The sequence below is a fragment of the Polypterus senegalus genome, chromosome 10 (genome assembly GCF_016835505.1).
Source record: "Polypterus senegalus isolate Bchr_013 chromosome 10, ASM1683550v1, whole genome shotgun sequence".
NCBI lineage: Eukaryota > Metazoa > Chordata > Cladistia > Polypteriformes > Polypteridae > Polypterus > Polypterus senegalus.
The window spans coordinates 125039756-125065068 of NC_053163.1; the positions used below are offsets into that span (position 1 = coordinate 125039756).

A 25313-nucleotide genomic window follows, 5' to 3' on the forward strand; every position below is an offset into this window, starting at 1 on the left:
GAGACCCAAGAAGATTGCAGGCTGTAATGGCTGCCAAAGGGGCTTCAATGAAATACGGAGTAAACGGTATGACTAGTTGCATCAATGTGATATTTGAAGGTTTTTGTTTTTTCAATTTTTAATAAAATTGCAAGAAATCCTACAATCTGGTTTTTGATTTGTCATTCTGGGGTCTGAAGGCACTGCATATGCATTATTTTATATACTGGGTGGTCCAGATCTAATTATGCAGATCCAGATCGTCTGGATGACTTTGATTTATGTGGGGACGATTCCAGTTTGGCACGAAGACAGTTCTTCATGTCGTCAGTTCACACTCTTCTCGATGGTCCTGGATTTTTCGGGTTATTTTCTATGTAATAAACTTAATAAGTTATAGCGTAATGAAAATTGCATAATTAGATCTGGATGACCCTATATATGTATTGCTTACAGCACAATTGTAATTTGTAATGCTGTATTGCATTTCTGTGGTGGCCCTCTAACTCTGCAAAGAGGATTACTTGTGTTCTGTTTTGTGTGTTGCACTTACCCCATTTTTGGATACCCATTGCACACCTAATCTACCTGGAAGGGGGTCTCTCTCTGAATTGCCCTTCCTGCAATTTCTTCCATTTTTTAGCTATTCATTTTTTGGGGGGAGTTTTCTTCTTGTCTTATTATAAAGTCAAGGCTGGAGACTGTCAAAAAACAGGGCTTGCTAAAGCCCATTGAAGCTCTCCTTATATGATTTTGGGCTATACAAGAAATGCATTGTTGTCGTTGTTATTATTGTTTGTTGTCTTACTTTGATGTCTGTCTTAGATGTGGGTGTACTTAACCCAATGCTTTGATTTATAAAATAAAAGGAAATTAACAGAATAGTTCTTATGAGTTCATCATTCAGGACCCTGCCTTTAAAGGACACAGACTACAACCTCGACACTTAACAGGATTTATCATCAATTGGTATTCTCTGTTTCTCTTTGGTCCAAAAGGGATCTCCAGTCCCCAGTCTTACATGCAGCTGTTGTTCAGCATCACTTCATGTCATACAAATTTCTGTTAGCCAAGCATTCAACTTTTTCAATGTGGTAGGGCACTAGTGCTAGTATAACTGAAGGACTTGGGAACTGTCACATTGGGCTTGATCTGAGCTGAATGTTGTTAGACCTTTCTCTGTAAAGCATTATCTGATGCATCTAACAGTGCAAGAAAAAACTCAACATGTCTATGATGCAATAAAAAATAAACCTTGGGGTATTTTCTTTGTGCTCACCTGAAATAATTACTGCTGCTGTTGACTGTTCTTTTCAGCACTCAATGTTGTAAATTTTTGCTTATCTTCAAATTATGCAAAAATCTGTACAACAATTGAATTATTCTCTTAACTGAAATGTAAAGTTATTACATTTTTTAAATAGAAACTCTTTTCATGCTTTCATTTTAATTCTTCTCTTTGAAATGTTATAAAAAATATGCAAGTGAATTCACTTTCAACACTTACATATATTGCAGAAACTTTCAGCGTTCCCAAGAAGAAATCCAAAAGTACACCAAAGCAGTATACTGGGAATACACAGACTCGACATTCACCAGACCAAAGTCCAAACCTTCATGGATGGGTAAATGAAATATGTTGAATTTACGAGTTTAAGATTCTAGGAATTCAGGAATTTCAAGTGTACAGTCTCCTATGTAAAACCAGGATTTAGTTTCTTTGACTGTTATTTACAACTGTTATTTAGATCTTCACTAAAACGACCATCCTTAAGACTGCTTTGTGTAAAAAAAACAACCTGTAAATCACTAAAATATCAGGTTTTAGAAAATGGGACAGTGTGATGAGTGATAATGAGAGAATTAAGAAAAACATGCCGATCTTACAGTAGCCACAAGGCTGCAAGAAGAGCAAAATTCTACTAATAACTCCAATGAGAACAAACATCAGGCTGTTAGTAAGAGTATACAATGTGCAGACACTTAATAAAATGGCATTAAATTGAATGATTCATGTGCTCTGAGGTGCTCATTGTGTTCATTATTTAGAAGAAACTTTAGTTGGAACAGCAGAGAAAGAGTTACAGGCACATATCTGATACATGACAGTCACTAAAACCAACACATTAAGTTGAAGGTCCAAGCAAATTATAACCAAACTAAACCTAATTTGAGTTTCTATAAAGCTAAGCTATTGCGGATTTCAGCTTTGATGATCCAAGGCTTGAAGTGATTTATAAAGGCAGCTTGTCGACATCATAAGCCATATTGCCATTGGCCTACATGGTTAGTTAATCGTGATGTCACCATCAACAACACAGGAGCACATAACAGCAATAATGCACCAGTAAAATGGTGACACAAGTGAAATCATGAAAATAACAAGCTTAAAAGTTTAAATTCGGTATTTTACAAATCAAAGTTATCTGTTCAGAAACATGGTATATATAAATTTGCCCCAAGAAATTGTGTTCTAAAGTATATTCTATAATTTAAGAAATATATAAATCATGTCCTGCTGTTTTATAGTGGAGCCTTATGGGGCATGGGAGACTAAAAATTCACTGAATACGTTTGTTTTTCAAGTCAAGATAGTTGTCGAGTATCGATCTGCATCTTGTGATTACACACACATTGTAAAATAACTTATACATGTCATTTTTGAACAAAAAAAAAAACAAACCTCCAACTATTATGGGATTCAGACAATTTAAAAGAAGCTCAGCATTTGTCATTTTCTGCAATAAGTGTCCTCCGTGGCGTGGTTTCCTCTCGAAGGCCCAAATCACAGTAAACTTTTTGTGCCATATGGTTGGTTTTGTTTTGAATTACTTGCATATTTATGTGAGAACTCACACAGATGAATAGAAAACCTATCTTTACCTTGAGAAAAACAGTACCAGGAATATGCGATAAAATGATTGTTTCCAGAGTCCTTTTGTTGTCGCAAACATGTGTCTGAAACACGGAAGTCAGGTTATCTTTAATCGAATCTCAAAGAGGATGTATTTGCTAAGTTTTTATGTTTTTTTTTTCTGTTGAAGCCCCATGCCCCATAGATTTAACTGTAAAACGCCAGGACAGGGTATGCATTTTTTAAAATGTATAGAAAATGTTTCACTTTAGAACACAGTTTTGCATGGCAAATGCATCACCATGATTGTGAAGAAACAACTTGAAAGAGGCTTAGACTATTCTTTAATATCAACGAACATAAATAAAATTAATCAGAACGTTGTCTAATGGCATCCTGGCAGATTAGATTCTAAAAGCCATGTCTCAAATTATTTGAAGAGCTGCTAATATTTACCTTTGTATATGTATTTAGAGCCGGAAATGCACTATGAGTTATGAACTGATGTGCTGCCTTATTTAATATGTTACAGGCATTCATCCTCCGCAATCTAATTTAACAACTGAAATAATCTCCTTGTAAGCCTCAAATCAATAAAGACAGAAAGTACACTGCATACTAAATACTGCTACTTTTTTCTAAGAACTCAATGTACAGTACAAAACAAAAATCTCACATAAAAAGAACTTATCTAATCTATATTTATAAAATCCTAAGCCTAAAAGTGCAATGATTTTGTGCAACAATTTTATGTGATGTTTTTATGTCACTTGTTTGTTACACTTTAAATCAGGCTTATTTTAAAACCTACATATATATGTTTGGTATCATTCTTTTCAGAATTTATCGAACTTTAATGTGCTGTTTTTAGATTTTCAGATTCTTATTCTATTTTTAAATTATAAACTAAAAAATATCAAGAACTCACGTCACGTGATGTGAGACTTTGTGTCAAAAAATTTAACCACGCCCGGGGCTGGAAATAAAAGACAAAGAGTAGGACAGCGGCTGTACAGGCTTTTAAATATGCGAAGCTTCGTGCGAGATGCAGATCACGCGGCACAGTAGCAGCAGCAAGCCAGCAGCTGATTGAGTAAAGAGGAGGTTAAAAAAAACTATTTATTTCCCATTGTATCACCGTTTAAGAAGGGGTTTTGGAGGAGCAACCACGTCTCTTTTGGTTGCATTTATCTCCCCTCTTCACAATGCAAGCGGCAGAGACACAAAGTGGCTGGTGCATAATGCAGGCCGGGGGTGTTGACAAGCAAAGCAAGCAGGGGGGAACCCCTTAGTTCCTACAATAAATCTCGGCCCATCCATCCATTTTCTGAACCCACTTATCCCATTACAGGGTGACAGGGAGCAACAGTAACATAGCAGACAAGGCAGGAATCGGCCCTCGGTGGAACGACAGTCCATCGCAGACACGCGCTCTCTTAGATCTTGTCACTTTAATTCAACATGCATGTCTTTGGGGCACAGACAGAAACTGTAGTATCACACCTGAGCATTGGGAGAATGAGTAAACTCCAAGAAGGCAGTTACTGGACCCGAGTTCATAGAGCTGTGAAGCAGTAATGACAAGTACTCAGCTGTGCTATAGTGAAATGCAGAAGCATTGCATTTACTGATATACAGAGATTAAGTCAAACACACGGTATGTTTCAAACACTAAGATTATACAGAGTTTGTTGAAATCATTATGTACCAAGAATCAGAGAGAGCCTAAACCAGCTGTTCCCAACCTTTTTTATGGCCAAAACCCCTAGAAAATGCTTGATTTATGTTTGCACCCCTTAAAAAAGTAATAGCACATTTGAAGTTGAAGAAATCAGTTTTCTCATTTTTGAACCACTAACAGAACCACATACAGTACTGCAGGTGAACAAACAAAATTTAAAAAAAAATTAGCTTTTAACTCTTTTTGAATATAAAAGGAGCAATTTACCTTTATACATGTCAATAATCTTGTAAACATATCCCCTATGAGGTTTAGACACTTAATTGATGATCCTTGGGTTAGGTGTAGCATCAACGGGAGTCAACGATTGAGGGTTTTGGGGGATTGGAGACCCCTGTAAAGTAATGGGGTCGGTTTGACAAGCTTTTGTCCCCAGATAGCACCTTCACAGCAGTTCAGACACAGATGCACCACATGATAATAACAAAAAATGGTAAAAATAAAGGACAAGTGCAGAATGAAAAAGGAAACACGAGGTAACAATAAAAATGAATTGACCACAGTTCAAAACCTCATAAAGCAGACGAGATCAGGTCTAAGTAGGTAAAGCACATAGCATAAATAAAATATTGACTGCCAGCACCTCTTTGTGCATGAATGGGATCTGACTGTGATAACTGTGTTATAATTAGTTTTGTTTTATTTACAAGCAGCAGGGATGCAAACAAGACTAAAGGATGAATTCAGAAGAATTGTCAGTACACAGAAAAACATGAAGCAAAAAATATATATATATATATATATATATATACAAAAAATGAAAAGCTAAAGCCAGATGTTTGCAATATTCAAAATTCATATCTCTCTAATATAAAAAAAAGAAACTGTAATGAGACGTGATCTATTGAAGAGAGACAGAGAAATTTTCATGTCCCGTGAGACGGACAAGTCACGTCCTACTTACAACCTTTGGAAGCAAGTCCCGTGATACACATGAAGAGCAGGATAGAGATAACGAAAGTAGGAAAATTCAAAAGTCTCAAAAAAAAATGAGAGTAAAGATTGCATTAGCGCAAACAAATGGAAAATATTACTCAGTGAAATAATGGAACAGCAAAAAAGAGATTGAATGGTGTTTGAGGATATGTCTGGGGGAGAAGAGAGACGAAATGCAAATCACTCAGCATGGCAGCAGCAGCAGCAATCCAGCAGCTGATCGAGCAAAGAGGAGATAAAAAAACTATTTGTTTCCCATTATATTACTGTTTAAGAGGGGTTTCGGAGGAGCGGCCTCGTCTCTCTGGGGTGTGTTTAGCTCCCCTCTTCAATGCCAGTGGGGGGAGAAAAGGGGTTGGCGAAGCGAGCAGGGGACGAAGCCCCCTAGTTAGCCATTAAAATAATGTTTAAATATGTCCTGTACGGATGAGACAAACGTATGCATGACAATACTAGGACTACTTCTGCTGTGTCTATGTACTGTTTATTTTAGGAATTTAACTGAAGAGCCATAGCAACCTGGACATTTGAAATCTTTACTTAATTTTCAGCAGACTTCATCCTCTGTAGAAACTTTGAAAGGGTTACATTTGAAGCTAAGAGATCAGAAAGTGTAAAGATGCTGTTACTTCAATTAAGATGTTGAGTAAGTGTCCTTTCTAAAGTCTGTGTATTTGTGTTTGTTTTTTCTTTCAGGTATTTTAGGTCCTACTATAAAAGCTGAAGTCAACGATAAGGTGATAGTTAACTTCAAGAACTTTGCTTCTCGTCCCTACAGTGTGAATCCGATTGGTATTACATACTGGAAGCAATCAGAAGGTATGTCATGTTTGTTTTGCAGATTTTAGTTTCGCAGAAATAACAAAAGTTGTTTGGAAGACTTCTATGCGCTAATAAGTCTAATCATCCTTTAACATAGAAGGATCCTGAGAGTAAGACTGAATTGAGAGGCAAGGGCAGCAAATGGTGAACATGTATTCTGCCACAGTAATTAATTAATTAAATAATTCAGTGTGTTTACATGCACACACACAATCCGGTTAAGGTAAATAACTTGATTAAGGCACAAACCTGGTTTCTTAATAATCCGCATTTACATGCGCAAGTAATCTTCAGCAAGTCTCCACTGGCAAAACGCTCTGATGTCATTAAACTGTGCAAAATAAAGACTTAACCGTCATAACTGGCCCCTGAGAATCCAAAAACAAGCCTGGTGACTGATCATTTTCTTGTGTTAAATATGTTTATTGAAATTGATGCTTTATTTAAAGGTTTGTTACACAGCGGATTACACACAGTGATATCAAGTATAAATCTAAAGATTCTAACTTTGCAGAGAGTTGGAATATCATACATTTAATGTGTTCTGTGTGGTGATCTATTGCTGCTTGCCGTAGTGATTAAAAACTGGGGTGACGTTTACGATGGTCTGCTTTAATGATAAAGTAAACTACGAAGTTAAAGTAGACATTTCGAGATCAAAGCCGAAATTTCCACTTTAATCACAAAAGACATGTTTTCACCATGTCCATAATTTTTTTCTCAGTGGCTCAAATATAGCGCTGTAGATTATGTTGCTGTTACGAAGTTAAAAAAAAAAAAAAGACGGCACAAAAGATGGTATGTGAGACTTTTAAAATGTATCGTTTAATTACGATGGAGAATATGCGACGCTTGAATATAAAAGCACCAAAAATGCATCTGTATGTCGGCATTTTGCTTCACCACATCCAACCAGTCATCAAACATCGAAACACGCACACTGATCTCGTAGGATCCGCAAAGCGGCTTTCTGTCACATGTAGATAGTAAAAAGAGACTCTGACGTCACGTTCCGACTTTTATCACACTGCGCCCCCCGACGTTTTGCTGGTACTGCAACTCGCAGCCATGATGTGTGCACGTCTGCGTTCTGAGCATGAAGTATAAACAAGCCCTTAGGTTACTTGTTATTTTGAAACTTAATCGGATGATATGACAAACATTACTTTTAAGTGATACCCCACTGCTTTCGAGACTGTGCTGCTGAGTTTATTGCCGTACGCTCAGCTCCTCAATACACATTAAACGGTTTCTGAAATACCGAGATAGCTTATTTCAGTCAGGAGAAGGAATAATGTGATCGCCCGAACTTTTGTTTCTGGAAATGTATTTCGTGGACGCTTCTAGATGTGGCTGCTGACAAATACACACACTGGTTGACTGAGTTTAAGGGACACATGCAGACTACAATGTCTTTAACAGTCACCCAGCTGTGCATTTACATGGCCATGTAATTGCGTTATTTCCAGAGAACCTTTCAGCAGTTAATCAGTTTTCTCAGGGCCAATAACCCGATTTCTCTGAACAGAATAAGTGTTCACATAGCATTTTAGAAATAAGGCTTCTGTGAATAATCGGGTTATTGAAGCTCATGTAAACGCGCTAATTGAGGACTATTTTTAATGCAGTCTAAAGCCTTGTGACGTTCAAAACTAGCAAGTCTAAATTGATCTCTGCCATAACCAGAAAATCAATAAATATAATGCTCTCCCAACTGAATATTTTTATCCAGAATTCGTAGTACTAGGTTGTTGTACCGTGTTAACCATTATGAATGAAGAGAAAAGCCAAGCAAAATGACACCTTTTATTGGCTAACTAAAAAGATTACAATATGCAAGCTTTCGAGGCAACTCAGGCCCATTCTTCAGGCAAGATGTAATCAGAAGAAGGGGCCTGAGTTGCCTCGAAAGCTTGCATATTGTAATCTTTTTAGTTAGCCAATAAAAGGTGTCATTTTGCTTGGCTTTTCTCTACATCCAGAAATCGGATAACCAAAAAATTCTTCAACTAACTTCACGGGTTGCCATCTTTGGTTGTCCAGCATAGCAGTGTAGGTAGCACCAGACATAAAGTAAGTCCAAAATAGTGGCTCCCACAGATAATAAAATGGTGCTGTGGAAAGACATTAAAATAAGAATATGATGATAAGGTGTTTACATAGAAACTATAATCAAAAATGGGTTTAACAACCGGAAGGAATACCAGAATCTCCTTGAAGCCGTCCGAAAGTCGTTCTCCATGGCCTCCCCAAACTCCTCCCATGTCCGAGTTTTTGCCTCAGCAACCACCATTCCGCTTGGCCTGTCGGTACCTATTAGCCACCTCCAGAGTCCCACAGGATAAAAGGGTCCGGTAGGACTCCTTCTTCAGGTTGACAGCATCCCTCACCGCCGGTGTCCACCAACGGGTTCGGGAATTGCCGCCACAACAGGCACCGACTACCTTACGGTCACAGCTCCGGTCAGCCACCTCAACAATAGAGGCACGGAACATAGTCCATTCGGACTCAATGTCCCCCACCTCCCTCGGGACGTGGTCGAAGTTCTGCCGAAGGTGGGAGTTGAAGCTACTTCTGACAGAGGACTGCCAGATGTTCCCACACCCTCACAACACGTTTGGGACTACCAGGCCTGACCAGCATCCTCCCCCACCATCGAAGCCAACTCACCACCAGGTGGTGATCAGTTGACAGCTCCGCCCCTCTCTTCACCCGAGTGTCCAAGACATGTGGCCGCAACACGGCCACAAAGTCGATCATTGAACTGTGGCCTAGGGTTGTCCTGGTGCCAAGTACACATATGAACACCCCTATGCTTGAACATGGTGTTCGTTATGGACAATCTGTGACAAGCACAGAAGTCCAATAACAAAACACCGCTTGGATTCAGGTCGGGAGGCCCATTCCTCCCAGTCACGCCCTTCCAGGTCTCACTATCATTGACCATGTGAGCACTGAAGTCTCCCAGTGGTACGAGGGAGTCCCCAGAAGCTATGCCCTCTAGGGACTCCAAAAAGGACGGGTACTCCAAACTGCCGTTCAACGCACAAACAGCAGTCAGGACCCGTCCCCCCACCCGAAGGCGGAGGGAGGTCTCATCCACTAGGGTAAACCCCAATGTACAGGCTCCAAGTTGGGGGGCAATAAGTATGCCCACACCCACTCGGCGCCTCTCACCGGTGGCAACTCCAGAGTGGTAGAGAGTCCAGCCCCTCTCAAGGAGATTGGTTCCAGAGTCCAAGCTGCGCGCTGAGGTGAGCCCGAGTATATCTAGCCGGAACCTCTCGACCTCACGCACTAGCTCAGGCTCCTTCCCCTTCAGAGAGATGACATTCCACGTCCCTAAAGCCAGCTTCTGTAACCGAGGATAGGACCGCCAAGGTCCCCGCCTTCGGCCACTACCCAACTCACACTTAGGAGAGGGAAGCAGTGCAGTGTCAGCACTGTATATGGTGGGGATGGTGTGCTGCTGACCTTGACTCGGGACGTTGTGGGTCGGTGGGGGGAGTAGTTCGAAGACCTCCTCAATCCCACTAACATGCCTTCCAATGAGGAAGCAGAACCTGGGGACTCGGAGGAGGGCTCCCCCATCTCTGGGGCTGAAGTCAACTCCTTGGTGGCAGGGCCCCGGGGGTGGATGAGATACGTCCGGAGTTCCTCAAGGCTCTGGATGTTGTAGGACTGTCTTGGTTGACACGTCTCTGCAACATCGCATGGACATCGGGGACAGTGCCTCTGGATTGGCAGACTGGGGTGGTGGTCCCCTTCTTTCCAGTCTCCCTGGAAAGACTGGGGGTCCTGGAGAGGAGGGTCCATCGGATAGTCGAACCTCGGATTTAGGAGGAACAGTGTGGTTTTCATCCTGCTCCCGGAACAGTGGACCAGATCTACATCCTTAGTAGAGTCCTGGAGGGTGCATGGGAGTTTGCCCAACCAGTCTACATGTGTTTTGCGGACTTGGAAAAGGTGTTCGACCGTGTCCCTTGGAGAGTCCTGTGGGGGGTGCTCCGGGAGTATGGGGTTCCGGACCCCCTGATAAGAGCTGTTCCGTCCTGTACAACCAGTGTCAGAGCCTGGTCCGCATTGCCGGCAGTAAGTTGAGCCCGTTTCCAGTGAGAGTTGGACTCCGCCAGGGCTGCCCTTTGTCACCGATTCTGTTCAGAACTTTTATGGACAGAATTTCTAGGCGCAGCCAGGGTGTTGAGGGTGTCCGGTTTGGTGGACTCAGGATTGGGTCAATGCTTTTTGCAGATGATGTTGTCCTGTTTGCTTCATCAGGCCATTATCTTCAGCTCTCTCTGGATCAGTTCTTAGCTGAGTGTGAAGTGGCTGGCATGGGAATCAGCACCTCCAAATCCGAGACCATGTTCCTCAGGCGGAAAAGGGTGGAGTGCCCTCTCAGGGCTGGGGGAGAGATCCTGCCCCAAGTGCAGGAGTTTAAGTATCTCGGGGTCTTGTTCACGAGTGAGGGAAGAATGGATCGTGAGATTGACAGGCGGATCGGTGTGGCATCCGCAGTGATGCGGGCTCTGTATCGGTCTGTCGTGGTGAAAAAGGAGCTGAGCCGTAAGGCAAAGCTCTCAATTTACCAGTCAATCTACGTTCCTACCCTCACCTATGGTCATGAGCTATGGGTAGTGACCGAAAGAACAAGATCGCGAATACAAGCGGCTGAAATGAGTTTCCTCCACGAGGTGTCTGGGCTTTCCCTTAAAGATAGGGTGAGAAGCTCAGTCATCCAGGAGGAGCTCAGAGTAAAGCCGCTGCTCCTCTGCATCAAGAGGAGTCAGATGAGGTGGCTCGGGCATCTGATCAGGATGCCTCCTGGACGCCTACCTGGTGAGGTGTTCCGGGCACGTCCAACCAGGAGAAGGCCCCGGGGAAGACCCAGGACACGCTGGAGGGACTATGTCTCCCGGTTGGCCTGGGAACACCTTGGGATTCTCCCGGAAGAACTAGAAGAAGTGGTCGGGGAGAGGGAAGTCTGGGCCTCTCTGCTTAAGCTGCTGCCCCCGTGACCCAACCTCGGATAAGCGGAAGAGGATGGACGGATGGATGGATGGGTTCAACAACCTTCCAAATCCTTACATGTAACTAAAATGGAAAAATAAAGTAATAAAACAGTGAAATCGAATAATAACAGCTGAACCCATGTCTGCGATTCTTGCAGTCACAAAATGAAGAGAATTGCCAGAAAAATAAATAAGAAGTCAGAAGCCTGAAACTGATTCAAAGAAAATGGTGGTACGATAGCAAAATACCCAGGCAGAAAAGCAGGAATCAGACAACTCAGATCAATAGATGGAAATGTAAACCAGAGACACATTAGAGGTTAAAATGTCAGAACTTTGAAATTTAGTTTAAGTAGTCAAAGCATATGAGGGACTTGACTGACTCAACGAAACAACCCTAAACTGCACTCAGTGAGCAAAATAATCAGAACACCTGCTTATCAGTGCAGTTATCTAATCATCCAATCATGTGGCAGCAACACAATGCATAAAATCATACAGATGCAGGTCAGGAGCATCAGTTAATGTTCACATTGAACACCAGAATGGAGAAAAATGAGATCTCAGTGATTTGATCATGGCATGATTTTTAGTGCCAGATGGGCTGGTTTGAGTATTTCTGTAACTGCTTTTCCCCTGTGGCTTCCACACATAACAGTCTGCTCTGTAGAGGTTACTCAGAATAGTGTGAAAAACAAAAATCGTCTAGTGAGTGATGGTTCTGTAAACAGAAATTCCTTGGTGATGAGACATCAAAGGAGGAAGGCTAGACTGGGACAGAAAGGCTATGGCAACTCAGATAACCACTCTGTACAACTGTGGTAAGCAGAAAAACATCTCAGAAAGCACAACACGTCAAACTTTGAGTTGGCTGGGCTACAAAAGCAGAAGCCCATGTCAGGCTTCACTCCTGTCAGCCAAGTGTGGTGTGGTGGGCACAGTCTCACCAAAACTGGACAGTTGGAAACTGGGAAAATGTGACCTAGTCTGATGGATCTCAGTTGCTGCAGAGGTTCACAGATGGTAGTATTAGCATTTGGCACCAACAGCATTGATCCATGCACCCAACCTGCCTTGTGTCAATAGTCCAGGCTGGTGAAGGTGGTGGTGTAATGGTGTGAGGAGTGCTTTCTTGGCACACTTTCGGCCACTTATTACCAATCAGTCATTGCTTGAATGTCACAGCCTGTTTCAGTATTGTTGCTGACCATTGTGCATCTGGTTTATCCATCTGCTAATGACGGCTTGCAGCATGATAATGCACCATGTCACAAAGCAGAAGTCATCTGAATCTGGTGTCATGAACGTGACAAGGAGTTCAGTGTTCTTCAGTGGTCTTCCCAGTCACTGGGCCTGAATTCAGTAGAATAACTCGGGGATGTAGTAGAGCGGGAGATTCGCAGCATGAATGTGCAAATGACAAATCTGTAAAAAGTGCATGATGCATTCATGTCAGCATGGGCCAGATTGCCAATGGCATGTTCTCAACATCTTGTGGAATCAATGGCACAAAGAATTTAGGCTGTTTTGTGAGCAAAAGGAGGCCCTGCCCAGTATTATTGTAGTATTGCTAATGATTTGCTCATTGAGTATAAAGTTAACTTTTACAAATGACTGTTCCATGACACTGGTGACCAGAAAATTCAAATTAAATAGAAGAGTCAAGGGTGCAAATGTGTGATCTAGAAGGTAAATTACAGCATAGGAAAAGCATATAGCATCACAGTTACCAGCCAGAAGAAGCAAAATAATAAAACGTGTTTCAGTCCATTTATTCTTTTATCAAAGTAGACCTCAGTGTTAATGTTTGCAGTGCACTGTCTTTTGGAATGTATTTTGTAATGCATATAGTAATACAATGAATTGTATTTGTCATTCCAACAGATGGTGCATCACAAATATTTATTGTAATAAAATGCATTACTACAAACGTTAGTGAGAAGTGTCTTCTGCGTGAATTACGAATACAATAAATGTTTCTGATGCACCATTTGTTGGAATGACAGAGACACAGAAACTGGATGGACACACAGACACACAGGCACTTATCCTTAAATGAAGGTGTATGTTATCATGTGAAAGATCTCCGTATTTTCGGATTATTTATTCTTTGCTAGTCAAATAATGACACTGATGATAATGCACAGAGGTGTAAATTAAATCTTAAGTTTCATTTCTGTTTCACCTGAGCTTTTTAAACAGGATTTCTTTCTAAACTACCCATCTCTGTATATTGCCCAGTTATCCAGTTCAGTAAATGCTTTACCTCAACTCCCCTGATGACTTAGAAAACCAAAATTAATTTTAAAAATGTGTGGATAATATCAATAAAATGAATATACAATTGTTTGCCTCATTGTGCTGCTCACCTTAGGCTCCATCTGCACTTTCTGTTTAATGCGTTTGTCTCACACAGAGATGCTAAGCACATCTGTTCTCCTGTGTGTTTTCTCTCATTTTATGTAATGCACTTCACATCTCACTAAAATACTCTTTTGCCCCTTTAAATTATTCTTTACCTAAGTGCATACCAAGTTCACCAAGTAAAATGTTTGCCTCATAGACTTTTTCATTTGAATATTCTATGCCATTTTGTTTCTTGGAAGATAATAGAAAGTCCAAGATATGTAGTTAGAGGTCAGCAAGTTTTGGACAAATTTGGATGAATTCATAAAGAAAGAGTTCATTTTAGGGATCAGTGTCAATAGCCAAAGAAGTGCTTGGTGCTCCAGTATTGTCTGATTTATATGTCATCAGTTGTGGAGTGGATTTTATCAGTCCTAAAAATGAAAGTGTCTGTTCTATGTAGTTTGTGGCTCTTACATTCATTCGGATTCTTGATCATTTTTCCATTAAAGCAAGCTTAGTTACTAGGCACCATCTGACAATAACTGACTTATGAGTGATATTAGTATCCTAAAGATTGCATCTGCAGTTCTGGTTGTATTCTCTCTTCATATATACAATCCAATGTCTGTCTGTCTCTCTGTATGTCTGTCCACTTTTCATGAGAGAAACTTAAGAGATTTAGACTGTGTTTTTTTTATAGTTTGCTTGAACATTCCAGATGATTTTGCGGCTTCTTTCATCACGCTAAGTATCATAGTTTGGTTGTGTCACAGATTTATTCGCATGAATCCAAGAGTCAGGCTGCGGGGATGAGGGGAGGTAGGGACTTCAGGAGTAGGGAGCCTTGCAGGGCCATCCTCACTCACGCACCAGCTTCCATTCGAGTCCCTCTACCTCTCGCCACGTGTTCGAGTGTACTTTGTCTCCGCTTAGCTAGCGATACCTGTTTGTTCAGAAGACATTATCATCTAGAGATTGTTAAAGAGTAACGTTGTTTTTGAGAGAGAGACCAGCTATGTTATATGGATTGAAGACGGTGGGTGGCACTGACCAGAAAGCAGGAGACAGAGCTGTAGGTAGCAGAGTTAAAGATGCTAAGATTTGCATTGGGTGTGACAAGGATGGACAAGATTAGAAATGAGTACATCAGAGAGTCAGCTCAGGTTGGACGGTTTGGAGACAAAGTCAGAGAGGTGAGCATGCATTGGTTTGGACCTGTGCAGAGGAGAGATGCTGAGTATATTGGGAGAAGGATGCTAAGGATAGAGCTGCCAGAAAAAAGGAAGGCCTAAGTGAAGGTTTATGGATGTGGTGAGAGATGACATGCAGATGATGGGAGTAACAGAAGAAGATGCAGAGGACAGAAAGATATGGAAGAAGATGATCCGCTGTGGCAACCCCTAATGGGAGCAGCCAAAAGAAGATTGAATTTTGAAGTTTGCCCTGTTTCACTACTACACAGGTGGAGCCATGGGGGACAGCTAGTCTACTATATAATGAAACATGACGGTCTTATGTCCAGTCCCTCAGAGCAATCTGATTGATCAGTTTAGCTTTGGTGACGCAATGAAAGTGGAAGTGCAAGTGAGAGACACAAAACAAGGAGTAAAGGTGCAAACAGAGAGAGTCGCATTCAAAGATGAAAAGTATCAAGTATAAAGGCACCTCGAAAAAAATAATGACGGAGTCTGAGAAGCAGGCTTTACGGTAACACATTCGAGAAAGAGAGTGCCGGCAAAATGAATTTCAGATACATGCAAATACAGAGGGAAGGTGCTGAAAGTACACATATGGCAGAAGGAAGAAATTTTTTAGAAATTACTGTATTAGCTGCCTTTTAAAGTACCATGGGTAATGGTGCATAAAAGACAGAGCAACACTAGATGCTACCAGGAGAAGAGAAATCAAATTGATACCTGGATTACAGGGCCAGTCGACAGATTTACAAATGGATCCTCTTGTGTTTTTCTTATTCATTCAGCCAAATAAAATAATTTTATCTAGCACAGTTTATCCCAATCTTTTCTCTGTCCTGCACCCCTAGAAAATGTTTGATTTATGTTCACACTTTCCACAAAAGCAATACCACATTTAATAACAATGAAGCAGTCAAATTTCAAAATTTGTATCTGCATACAGTACTGTGGGTGAACAAATTGAACTCAAAAAAATAATTGTTTAAATATAAAGTAAATTCACCTTTATGCGTCTCAATAATCTTGTAAATATTTCCCACGTGAAGCTTGATTCAGAGATTGAGGCATCCTGTGAAATATCAAGCGCCAGAAGGAAATGACACACGATCAACAATCGAGGGGTTTGGAGGATTGTAGACCCCCTCAGTGAAGCAACAACTGCCAGCAAACCGCAAAGCAATGAAACACTTTGTCCCTCGAGAACATCTGTACTGCAGATTAAAAACAGATGCACTGCACAGTTAAATGTTCTGCACTACTGTCAGGACCACCAGCAGGATTGATGGGCTGTGTAAGCAGCAGGTGTTCCATCAAGTTTAGTCCTCCTTGTCCCCCAATGGCAAAAATGTCAATCGAACCTTGAAATCAGTGACATTTCAGGATCAGGACTTGCACAGAAATGAATACAATGACCTCTATGGATCATTGCAAGGTCCAAATTCCATTCCCTTGAAAAAAGTTATTTACCTTTATGCACACTTCTCTGGCAGCGAGGAACACACCAGAGTGTGCATTTGTGTGGCTCATTCACAGGTGACAATTGCATGTGCAATGCTTGATTCTTTTCCTATCATAGACCATGAGCTCTAGCTAATAAATGACCTGAAAATCACAACACCGATTGATTGCATCCTGGTAAAGTTGCACAGTGGACCTGTGTCATTTTCAAGTAATTTAATCTCAGCAAATACTTCTTTCATACTGGGGACCCTTAGAATACTGTGAAAAGTAACACATGTTCAACAGACCAGGGGCCTCATGTATAAACAGTGTGTACGCACAGAAATGTTGCGTAAGAACTTTTCCACGTTCAAATCACGATGTATAAAACCTACACTTGGCGTAAAGCCATGCACTTTTCAACGGTACCTCATACCTTGTCGTACGCAAGTTCTCCGCTCGGTTTTGCAGACTGCCGGCACCCAGCGTCAAAGCAGTGCTACCGTGTGGTTACTCTTTTATTTTCCTGGCTCGGCTTTATAAATACACTGAAACTAACTGCATATTGTTTATTCATGTAATACATCCATCCATCCATTTGCTAACCCGCTGAATCCGAACACAGGGTCACGGGGGTCTGCTGGAGCCAATCCCAGCCAACACAGGGCACAAGGCAGGAACCAATCCAGGTTCCAACCCACCGCAGGACACACACAAACACACCCACACACCAAGGCCAATTTAGAATCACCAATCCACCTAACCAGCATGTCTTCGGACAGTGGGAGGAAACCAGAGCGCCCGGAGGAAACCCATGCAGAAACAGGGAGAACATGCAAACTCCACCCAGGGAGGACCCGGGAAGCGAACCCGGGTCTCCTAACTGCGAGGCAGCAGCGCTACCACTGCGCCACCGTGCCGCCTCATGTAATACATCTGATTGTAATTAACTTGTAACAATATAATGGTCCAGGGAATAGCCATAGTATTCCAAATACCATAACTGCTTTAGCGTTGTTACTCTCACTTCTTCTTCTTCTTCTTTCAGCTGCTCCCGTTAGAGGTTGCCACAGCAGATCATCTTTTTCCATATTACTCTCACTGCACCACCTGGAGTATTTATATCACTGTATCTGAGTGTGAATCACAGCAGCAGCTGATCGGAAAGAGAATTATCGGGATACAGCATCAGGCACACGCTACCTCAGCCACGGCAAAACGTTTCAAAGCCTTTCCTGTACAGACCTCGCGGTTCAGAAACAGTTTCATCCCAAGAACTTTAAATGCACTCAATCAATTGCACCTTGTAGAACTGTTTGTACTTATAAGTATAATTACCTCACTGTAAACTTGCACTACAGTTATAATATCGCACAACCTGTGCCACTTTATAAAGTGCGTATTTACATATGATGACGATATCATTTTTAAGATGAAATGCAGCAAAATATGTTTATTATATAATACAGGTAAAACTTTAACTTCATTTAAATAATCTATATTCTTCACTGGGACTGATGTGAAGGATAGAATAAATAAACATGTACTACAAAGATATTTCAATGTTCCTTAAACGTTTTGAAGAATCGGCGCTCTAAGCTTACAGATGGCTTAGCGTCTATTACAGAGCTGATTGTGTGACGATCGGTTACTTGGAGAAAGAAAAGTAAGGACTGCAGGGGCGGCCACGCCAATATATATTGAATATAAAACAGAAAGAGAAAATAACGACACAGCTAAAAATGCAGCAACAAATTTCGGCAAAAGTTAAATGCTTGCGTCATGAGCACGAGGTGGCTATGCAGTGTCCGCAACGGACGTGGCCATCCACCGTGCATAAGATAACATATTGACATTGGCGGGGAAGGAGCCACCAATTCTTTCTCTGCCTAGAGCCGCCCATGAGTACTACTGCAATAAATAATTTCATCGAAGGTCGCACACAATCACTGCGCTGTGAAACCCATGTTTAATAACGTGCTTTAACTCCTATCATCGTGAAAATGATATCACGTATACATCTCAGTATTTTAGTTATTCAGAGAGCTGTAATATCATGGATGTAATGGATTCTGTGTCCAATCGGAGGAAGAGAGCCGGTTTAAGAAGCAAGTAGTGATTCACACACATAGAGCACATAGAAGATCAGATACAAAACAAAGCATTTTCATCGGCGACGAGCTTCTTTGGGCCACCCGCTGTCGTTAGGCCGTACCTGGCTGTCTTCTTGCCCATCAAGAAGTGCAGTGTCCTCAGGGTCCTAGTGCGACTCCACCAAAGGACTGCGTTGTTTGCAAAAACGTGTATGTGTCGCGGGAGCGTGTGTTCCTCACGCCGCGCTGAAACGACATGCGTCTCGTGCTGCTGTGCCGGGCTACTTTACAAATTATTTTAACAACGGGTCCTCGCCTTGTAACAGGTAGAGAGTCCCATCTGGGATGCCATGTAATAGCTAGCCTGGCCACAAACAGACACGACACCGCAATGTCCACAACACACACATTTATTTACACACTATTTACAAATACTATTTACAGTTCACTCAGTCCTCGGTCCTTCGGCCACCTTCACTCCTCTCTCGCAAGCTCTATCCACTTCCACCCAACTCCAACTCCCCAAATGGAGTGAGATGGCCCCTTTTATAATGCCCCGGATGTGCTCCTGATGCTTGATGATGAATTTCCGGCAGCACTCCCCAATGTGGTGGAATTGCTGCCTTTGCACACAGAAGCACTCCGGGTGTTCACCATCCCTGGTCTGTCAGCACTTACTGGTGTACCGGAAGTGCTGTCCCCCAGGGATCAAGGACCGTCCTGGTGCCCAGGGAAGAGAAGTGCCGCTCTCTCAGTCCCTCCTTCCTCCAGGCGTCCTGGCGAGGCAGGGTTCCTGGCCATCTATCACAACAGGAAGTAATCACAAAACATGTCATGTGATGGGCAATGAGTGTAGTAACACAAGGATTTCCATAAAGAAGAAAAAGCAAAACACTACCAGAATAATGATAAAAAATAGTAGGCTTATTTTAAATGAGGATAATATTGCCAAAAAACATATTTAAACACCAGTGCAGCACAGAATCACTTAGGGTTCAAACCTCAGGTAAATTGTTGAATGAAGACATGAAGAGTACCTTCGGTGTATTAAGTTACTTAATCAGAGTTTCCTCATTTTTAGCTCATAGATAAAGCTCAAATGAAATTTAGGTCAGACAAATGCTAAAATATGCAAGACTGTAAAGGGTGCCACACATGCACTAAAGCTGTCAAAGGGGGCATATGCTGATTTATATGATGACTGATTCTGTTTATGTGAAACTATCTTAAAAAAAAAAGAACAAAATGTTCTCTACTCAGCAGGAAGGCAGCCAAGTGTGTTTCAGCCATATTCCACTCATAATGTGTCACTCCACCATATTCGTGATTTTTTTGGCAACATGTGATTCATGCATTATTAGTGGATTATCTAATCTCAGGGAGTACAGGACAGAGAGATGCCTCTGAATGTAGGAGGTTAGTATTCTGATGAAAACAGGACTGCAATTTCTGGGAAAATAGTTGTAATCAATTAAGATAAAAACAAAAGTGGAGCAAAGTGTACGTCATAAAGAAAATTATATTTTTAATTGTATTTTTTAAAGGTGTAAGTAAGACAATCCAGAAATATTGTCAGTTATTTTCACGTAGTTTAGGGGGGGGGCTGAAGCATGTCCCAGCAGCACTGAGCACAAGACAAGCACAAGACTGGAAGAGCCCTGGACAGGCCGCCATTCTACACAGGGCCCGCTCTCACCCATCGACACTTGCACTCAAATCTGGGTCAATTTGGAATCACCAACCAACCTAACTTGCAAGGTTAGAAACACCATAACACCCAGAGGAAAACCAACATGGACAAAATATGCAGATGGACTGTGTCCTGGCATTGCAATCTTGGATCGGTGAAGCAGCAGGACTAGCCACTACATTACCATGTCGCCCTAAGAATGTTGTTACAATGATTGTTTTTTCTGTTTTTTGCATAAAATGTAAATATGAATTATCTTACTGCTTTAATATCATTTAAAGTGAGCAAATTGTATTGGCTTCCTAGAAAAAGCATAAGCACCGTCTGTGTGGACCATAAGGGCCACTGCTCCCACTATCCTGTAGCAGTGGTAAAGTGAGTTCATAGTGGCTGCACTTGTATTTTGTTACAGACTACTAGTGCTACGTTCAGCTATATGGTGCCTTCTGAAATTATTCAGACCCCTTTTATATATTTTGTTATGTTGCAACCTTATGCTAAAATCATTTTATTTTCCTAAGCAATACTCCATACCCCAGAAGGTCAAACTGAAAACAGGATTTTAGGATTTTTTGCTAATTTATTAAAAACTTTAATAAACAATAAAAAAAAAACTGAAATACCACACACAAGTATTCGGGCCCTTTGCTATGACACTTGAATTTTGTCTCAGGTGCGTCCCATTCTTTTGATCTTCATTGAGTTGCTTCTACATGGAGTCCATCAGTGGCCAATTCAATTGATTGGACATGATTAGGAAAAGCACACACCTCTCTATAGAAGGTCCCACAGACCAAAAACAAGCAATGAAGTTGAAGGAATTGCCTGCAGAGCTCAGAGCCAGGATTGTATTGAGGCACAGATCAAAACAATTTCTGCAGCACTGAAATTTCCCTAGAGCCCAGTGGCTTTGATAATTCTTAAATGAAAGAAGTTTGGAACAAACATGACTCTTCCTAGAGCTGGCTTCTTGCCCAAACCTAGCAATCAAGGGAGAAGGGCCTTGGTAAGAGAGGTGACCAAGAACTCAACGGTCACACTGGTTGAACTCCAGAGAAACTAAATTATGTGGAGATGGGAGAAATTTCCAGAAGAACAACCACAACTGCAAAACTCAACAAATCTAGGGTTTATGACAGAATGGGCAGATGACAGATTTTATCAAACAGTGTGGCAAACAGTAGGATTTTAGGGACTGGTGAGCTTTATTGGGCTGAATGGTCTGTTCTCATATAGATAGTTCTAATGTTCTAATGACACATGATAGCTAACTTCGAGTGTGCTAAAATGCACCTAAAGGATTCTCAGACTAGGAAAAACAAGATTCTCTGATCTGATAAAACCAAGATTGAACTGTTTGGCCTCAATTCAAACTGTCATGTCTGGAGGAATCCAGGCACTGCTCACTGTCTGTGCAATACTTTCCAATGGTGAAGTCCTCCATTCCATGGGGTTAATTTTTAATGGCAGGGACTGGAAGACTAATTAGGATTGAGTTAAAGTTGAACAGAGCAAACTACCTAGATATCCTTCATGAAAACCTGCTGCAAAGTGCTCTGGACCACAAACTGGGCAGAAGGTCCACAAAGTAAAGACAACACAGGAGTGGCTTAGTGTCAACTCTAGGAATGATCTTGAACACAATCAAACATCTCTGGAGAGACCTGAACATAGCTGACCACTGACGGCCTCCACCCAGCCGTACAGAGCTGGAGAGAATCTGCAGAGAAGACTTACAGAAAATCCCCAAATTCAAGTACCGGTATGAGAAGCTTGTCGCACAATACCCAATAAGACTCCACACTGTTAACTGCTGCCATAGGTGCTTTAAGAAAGTACTGAGTAAAGGGTGTGAACGCTAGGTGGCACTATTGCCTTTAAACCCAACAGACACTCAGGACACCAGATAAAGGTACCAAGAAGAGTTTAATTCTCTTTTTCTTCTTAAACATTGCCCTTGAAGCATCACAGCCACCACTAATACAAGTAAATACAATAACAATAAATACAATTCCTTTTATCTATCTCCTCCACACCTCCCAGCAAGCTTTGTCCACCTCCACCCGCCTCTGGCTCACCTACTGGGTCTTCAGCAGTCCTTTAAATAGTCCTTGACCCGGAAGTGCTTCTATTCTTCCTCCACGTGACTTGTCAGTGTCAGATGGAGAACTTGAGTTTTTCATCAGCCCGGAGGTACTTCAGGGTTTCGGTTCTTGTGATCCACTAGTACTTCCGGGCTAGGTGAGAACTTATTTTCCTGCCATCTTCCCACATCGTCCCTTGGCGGCACCCATGGTACCCAGCAGGGCTGTGTTGCCAAACTCCATGTCCCATAATGCCCTGTGGGAATCTGGGGCACCTTTGCAGTCCAGGGAAGCTGCCATCTAGCGCCTTGGAGGAGGCAGCATCCTAGAAAAGCTGCCATCCCCCATCCTTCCATCTCAGGGGGCGTCCTGGCTGGGTTGAGCTGCTGGCCGTCTCTTACAAGGGTCTGAATACCTGTGCCAATGTGTTATTTCAGTATATTAGTTTTAATATATTTGCAAGAAATTCTAAAATCCTGTTTTAGCTTTGCCATTCTGGGGTATTGAGTTTGATGAATGAATTTAAATTAATTTAGCATAAGACTGCAACATAGCAAAATCTGTAAAAATTGAAGAGAAGGTCTGAATGTTTTCTGAAGGCACTGTAGGTCATCATGAAAAAAACAGCACCATGAAGATAAAGGAACACACAAGACACATACAAATAAAACAGTTAGGCAAATTATAGTCAAAAAATACGATATATTTTTAATTTAATTCAGAGTCACAGGGATCTGAAGTCTTTCCTCGCTGCACTGGACGCAAGTCATGAACCAACCCTGTACAGGGTAACAGTTGATTGCAGTGTTCAGCCGTTGCAGTAAATACACCAGAATATTGATAAAGTGGCTTTAATACAACTGACTGAACCTGGTAAGATCTGCCAGAAGCACAATGCAAGTGGTGCTCGACCAGAGACAAAATCCACATGGGAAGATGCTTGAGAGAATGCTCCATGCTTACCAACAAATCTGATACTGAATCAGTGATGAACTGGCAGTGTGAAGGTGGAGGCGCAGACCCCGGAATAAATAATAAGTAAATAAACAATAGACCCAAACACAAACTATGCCTTTCCCATTTAAAAGACACAATTAGAAAACACTACTGAAGCCAACAAATGAATGTGGTTCGAGGTACAGATTCTCTTACGAAAAGATTTACTACAGTCAACTTTATCAAAAATGTTCCTGTTGTAGCAAGGATTTGGTTGACACGTTTAATGCTGTTGTGTTTTAAATCATTTTGTAAATGAGGTCAAAACAAAAAATCAGTGGAGCCACAGTGCAGTGGGCATCACTGCTGTATCAAAGCTGTATGGATTAAGATTCAATTTAGGCCTCCTTTCAGACCTTGCTGTGCTTCTGTGAGTTGGCATCCAAGAGTGAAACTGGATAGTAAATGGTTGAAGTAGACTTGGTTGATGAGCTTAGTTGGTCATCATTGTCACGTGTACAGAATATTGTGAAATTCTTACTTGTATAGATGGAGGTAAATTTGTTGGTATCCTTACAGCTTATTGAAAAGGTGCCATCTGCCTCCTGAAAAGTGATCAGCAATTGTTCCATGTATACCTGTATGCCTTAGATATGTCATCTAGTAAAGCAAAGCAAGAGTGAAAAGAGATAAAATGTTGCTTATTCTACATGGCCTAGATATATTGCCCTAGAAAAGATCATAAATAATTGGATTTAAGCTGTTTTCTAGTATCGTACATGTCTCCAATTGTGCAATTAGTCATTCATCTTACTTAAATAGAGAAAAGTAGTCACTAAGCTGTTTGGTATTATTGTGTGTCCCACACTGAACATGGCCCAGGGAAAGCAAAGGAGAGAGCTATCTGAGGAGGTCAGAAAAAAATTATAGCGAAAACATTTTAAAGGCAAAGGCTATAAGACCATCGCCAAACAGCTTGATGTGCTTGTGACAACAGTTGCAAATATTATTAGGTATTTTAAGGTCCATGGGACTGTAGACAGCATCCTTGGGCCCAGCCACAAGATGAAAATCGTCCTCAGAATAAGCAGAAGGATAGTGAGAATGGCAGACAAAATACCAAGGACAACTTCCAAAGAGATACAAGCTGAACTCCAAATTCAAGGTCTATCACTTTCCGATCGCACCATCCCTTGCTTTTCAAATGACAGTGGACTCAATGGAAGAAGACCCAGGTGGACTTCTCTGTTGAAAGAAAAAAATAAAAAAGCCAGACTGTAATTTGCTAAAATGCTTCTGCAAGAATGTCTTTTGGACAGATGAGACAAAACTGGAGTTTTTTGGCAAGACACATCAGCTCTGTGTCCACAGACGGAAAAATTAAGCTTTCAAATAAAAGAACACCATACCTACCGTGAAACATGGAGGGGGCTTGTTTATGTCTTGGGGCTACTTTACTGTGTCTGGCGTGGGGTGCCTTGAGTCCATGCAGAGGGCAATGAAATCTTAAGACTATCAAGACAGTCTGGAGCAAAATGTACTGCCCAGTGTCAGAAAGCTCTATCTCAATCGTAGGTCATGGATCCTCCAACAGGTTAATGACCCAAAACACACACCTAAAAGCACCCAAGAAAGGCTAAGAACAAAGTTCTGAAGTGGCCTTCTATGAGCTTAGATTTGAATCCTGTCAAACATCTATGGAAAGAACTGAAACCTGTAGTCTGGAGAAGACACCGATCAAACCTGACATAGCTGGAGCAGTTTGCTCAGGTAGAGTGGGTAAAATTACTTGTTGACAGATACAGAAGTCTCATTAAGAGCTCCAGGAATCGCTTGTTTGCAGTGATTGCCTCTAACATCTGTGCAACAAAACTTTGGGTTAAGAGTCCCATCATTTTTGTCCATGCCATTTTTTATTTGTGTTATTATGTGAAATATTCTGTCAAATCAAAACTCTAAAGCCAGTCTGATTTTTGTTAAATATGGAATAAACAATGATGGGTGCCAATTACTTTGTCAGTTTCAAGTTATTTCAGAGACTATTGTGAGTTCTTCTTTTTTCATGGAGGAGTACCAACAAATTTGTCCACGTCTGTTAAACAATCAGTGAACAGAGAGTTGTGTATGGCTAGCAAACGTTGGGTTACACTAACATTTTAGTGGTTCAACAGAGACAGCTAT

The 25313-nt window shown here is 41.5% G+C and overlaps 1 protein-coding gene across 1 annotated transcript in view; it reads left to right on the forward strand.

The window, feature by feature from the left end:
- The window catches only part of f8 (coagulation factor VIII, procoagulant component), a 131231-nt gene that overhangs the window by 12892 nt on the left and 93026 nt on the right, over positions 1-25313 (forward strand). The window contains exons 2-3 of the mRNA XM_039766528.1: positions 1498-1604; positions 6207-6329. Coding sequence (XP_039622462.1) covers positions 1498-1604; positions 6207-6329 — 230 coding nt within the window. The remainder of the gene's footprint in view (positions 1-1497; positions 1605-6206; positions 6330-25313) is intronic.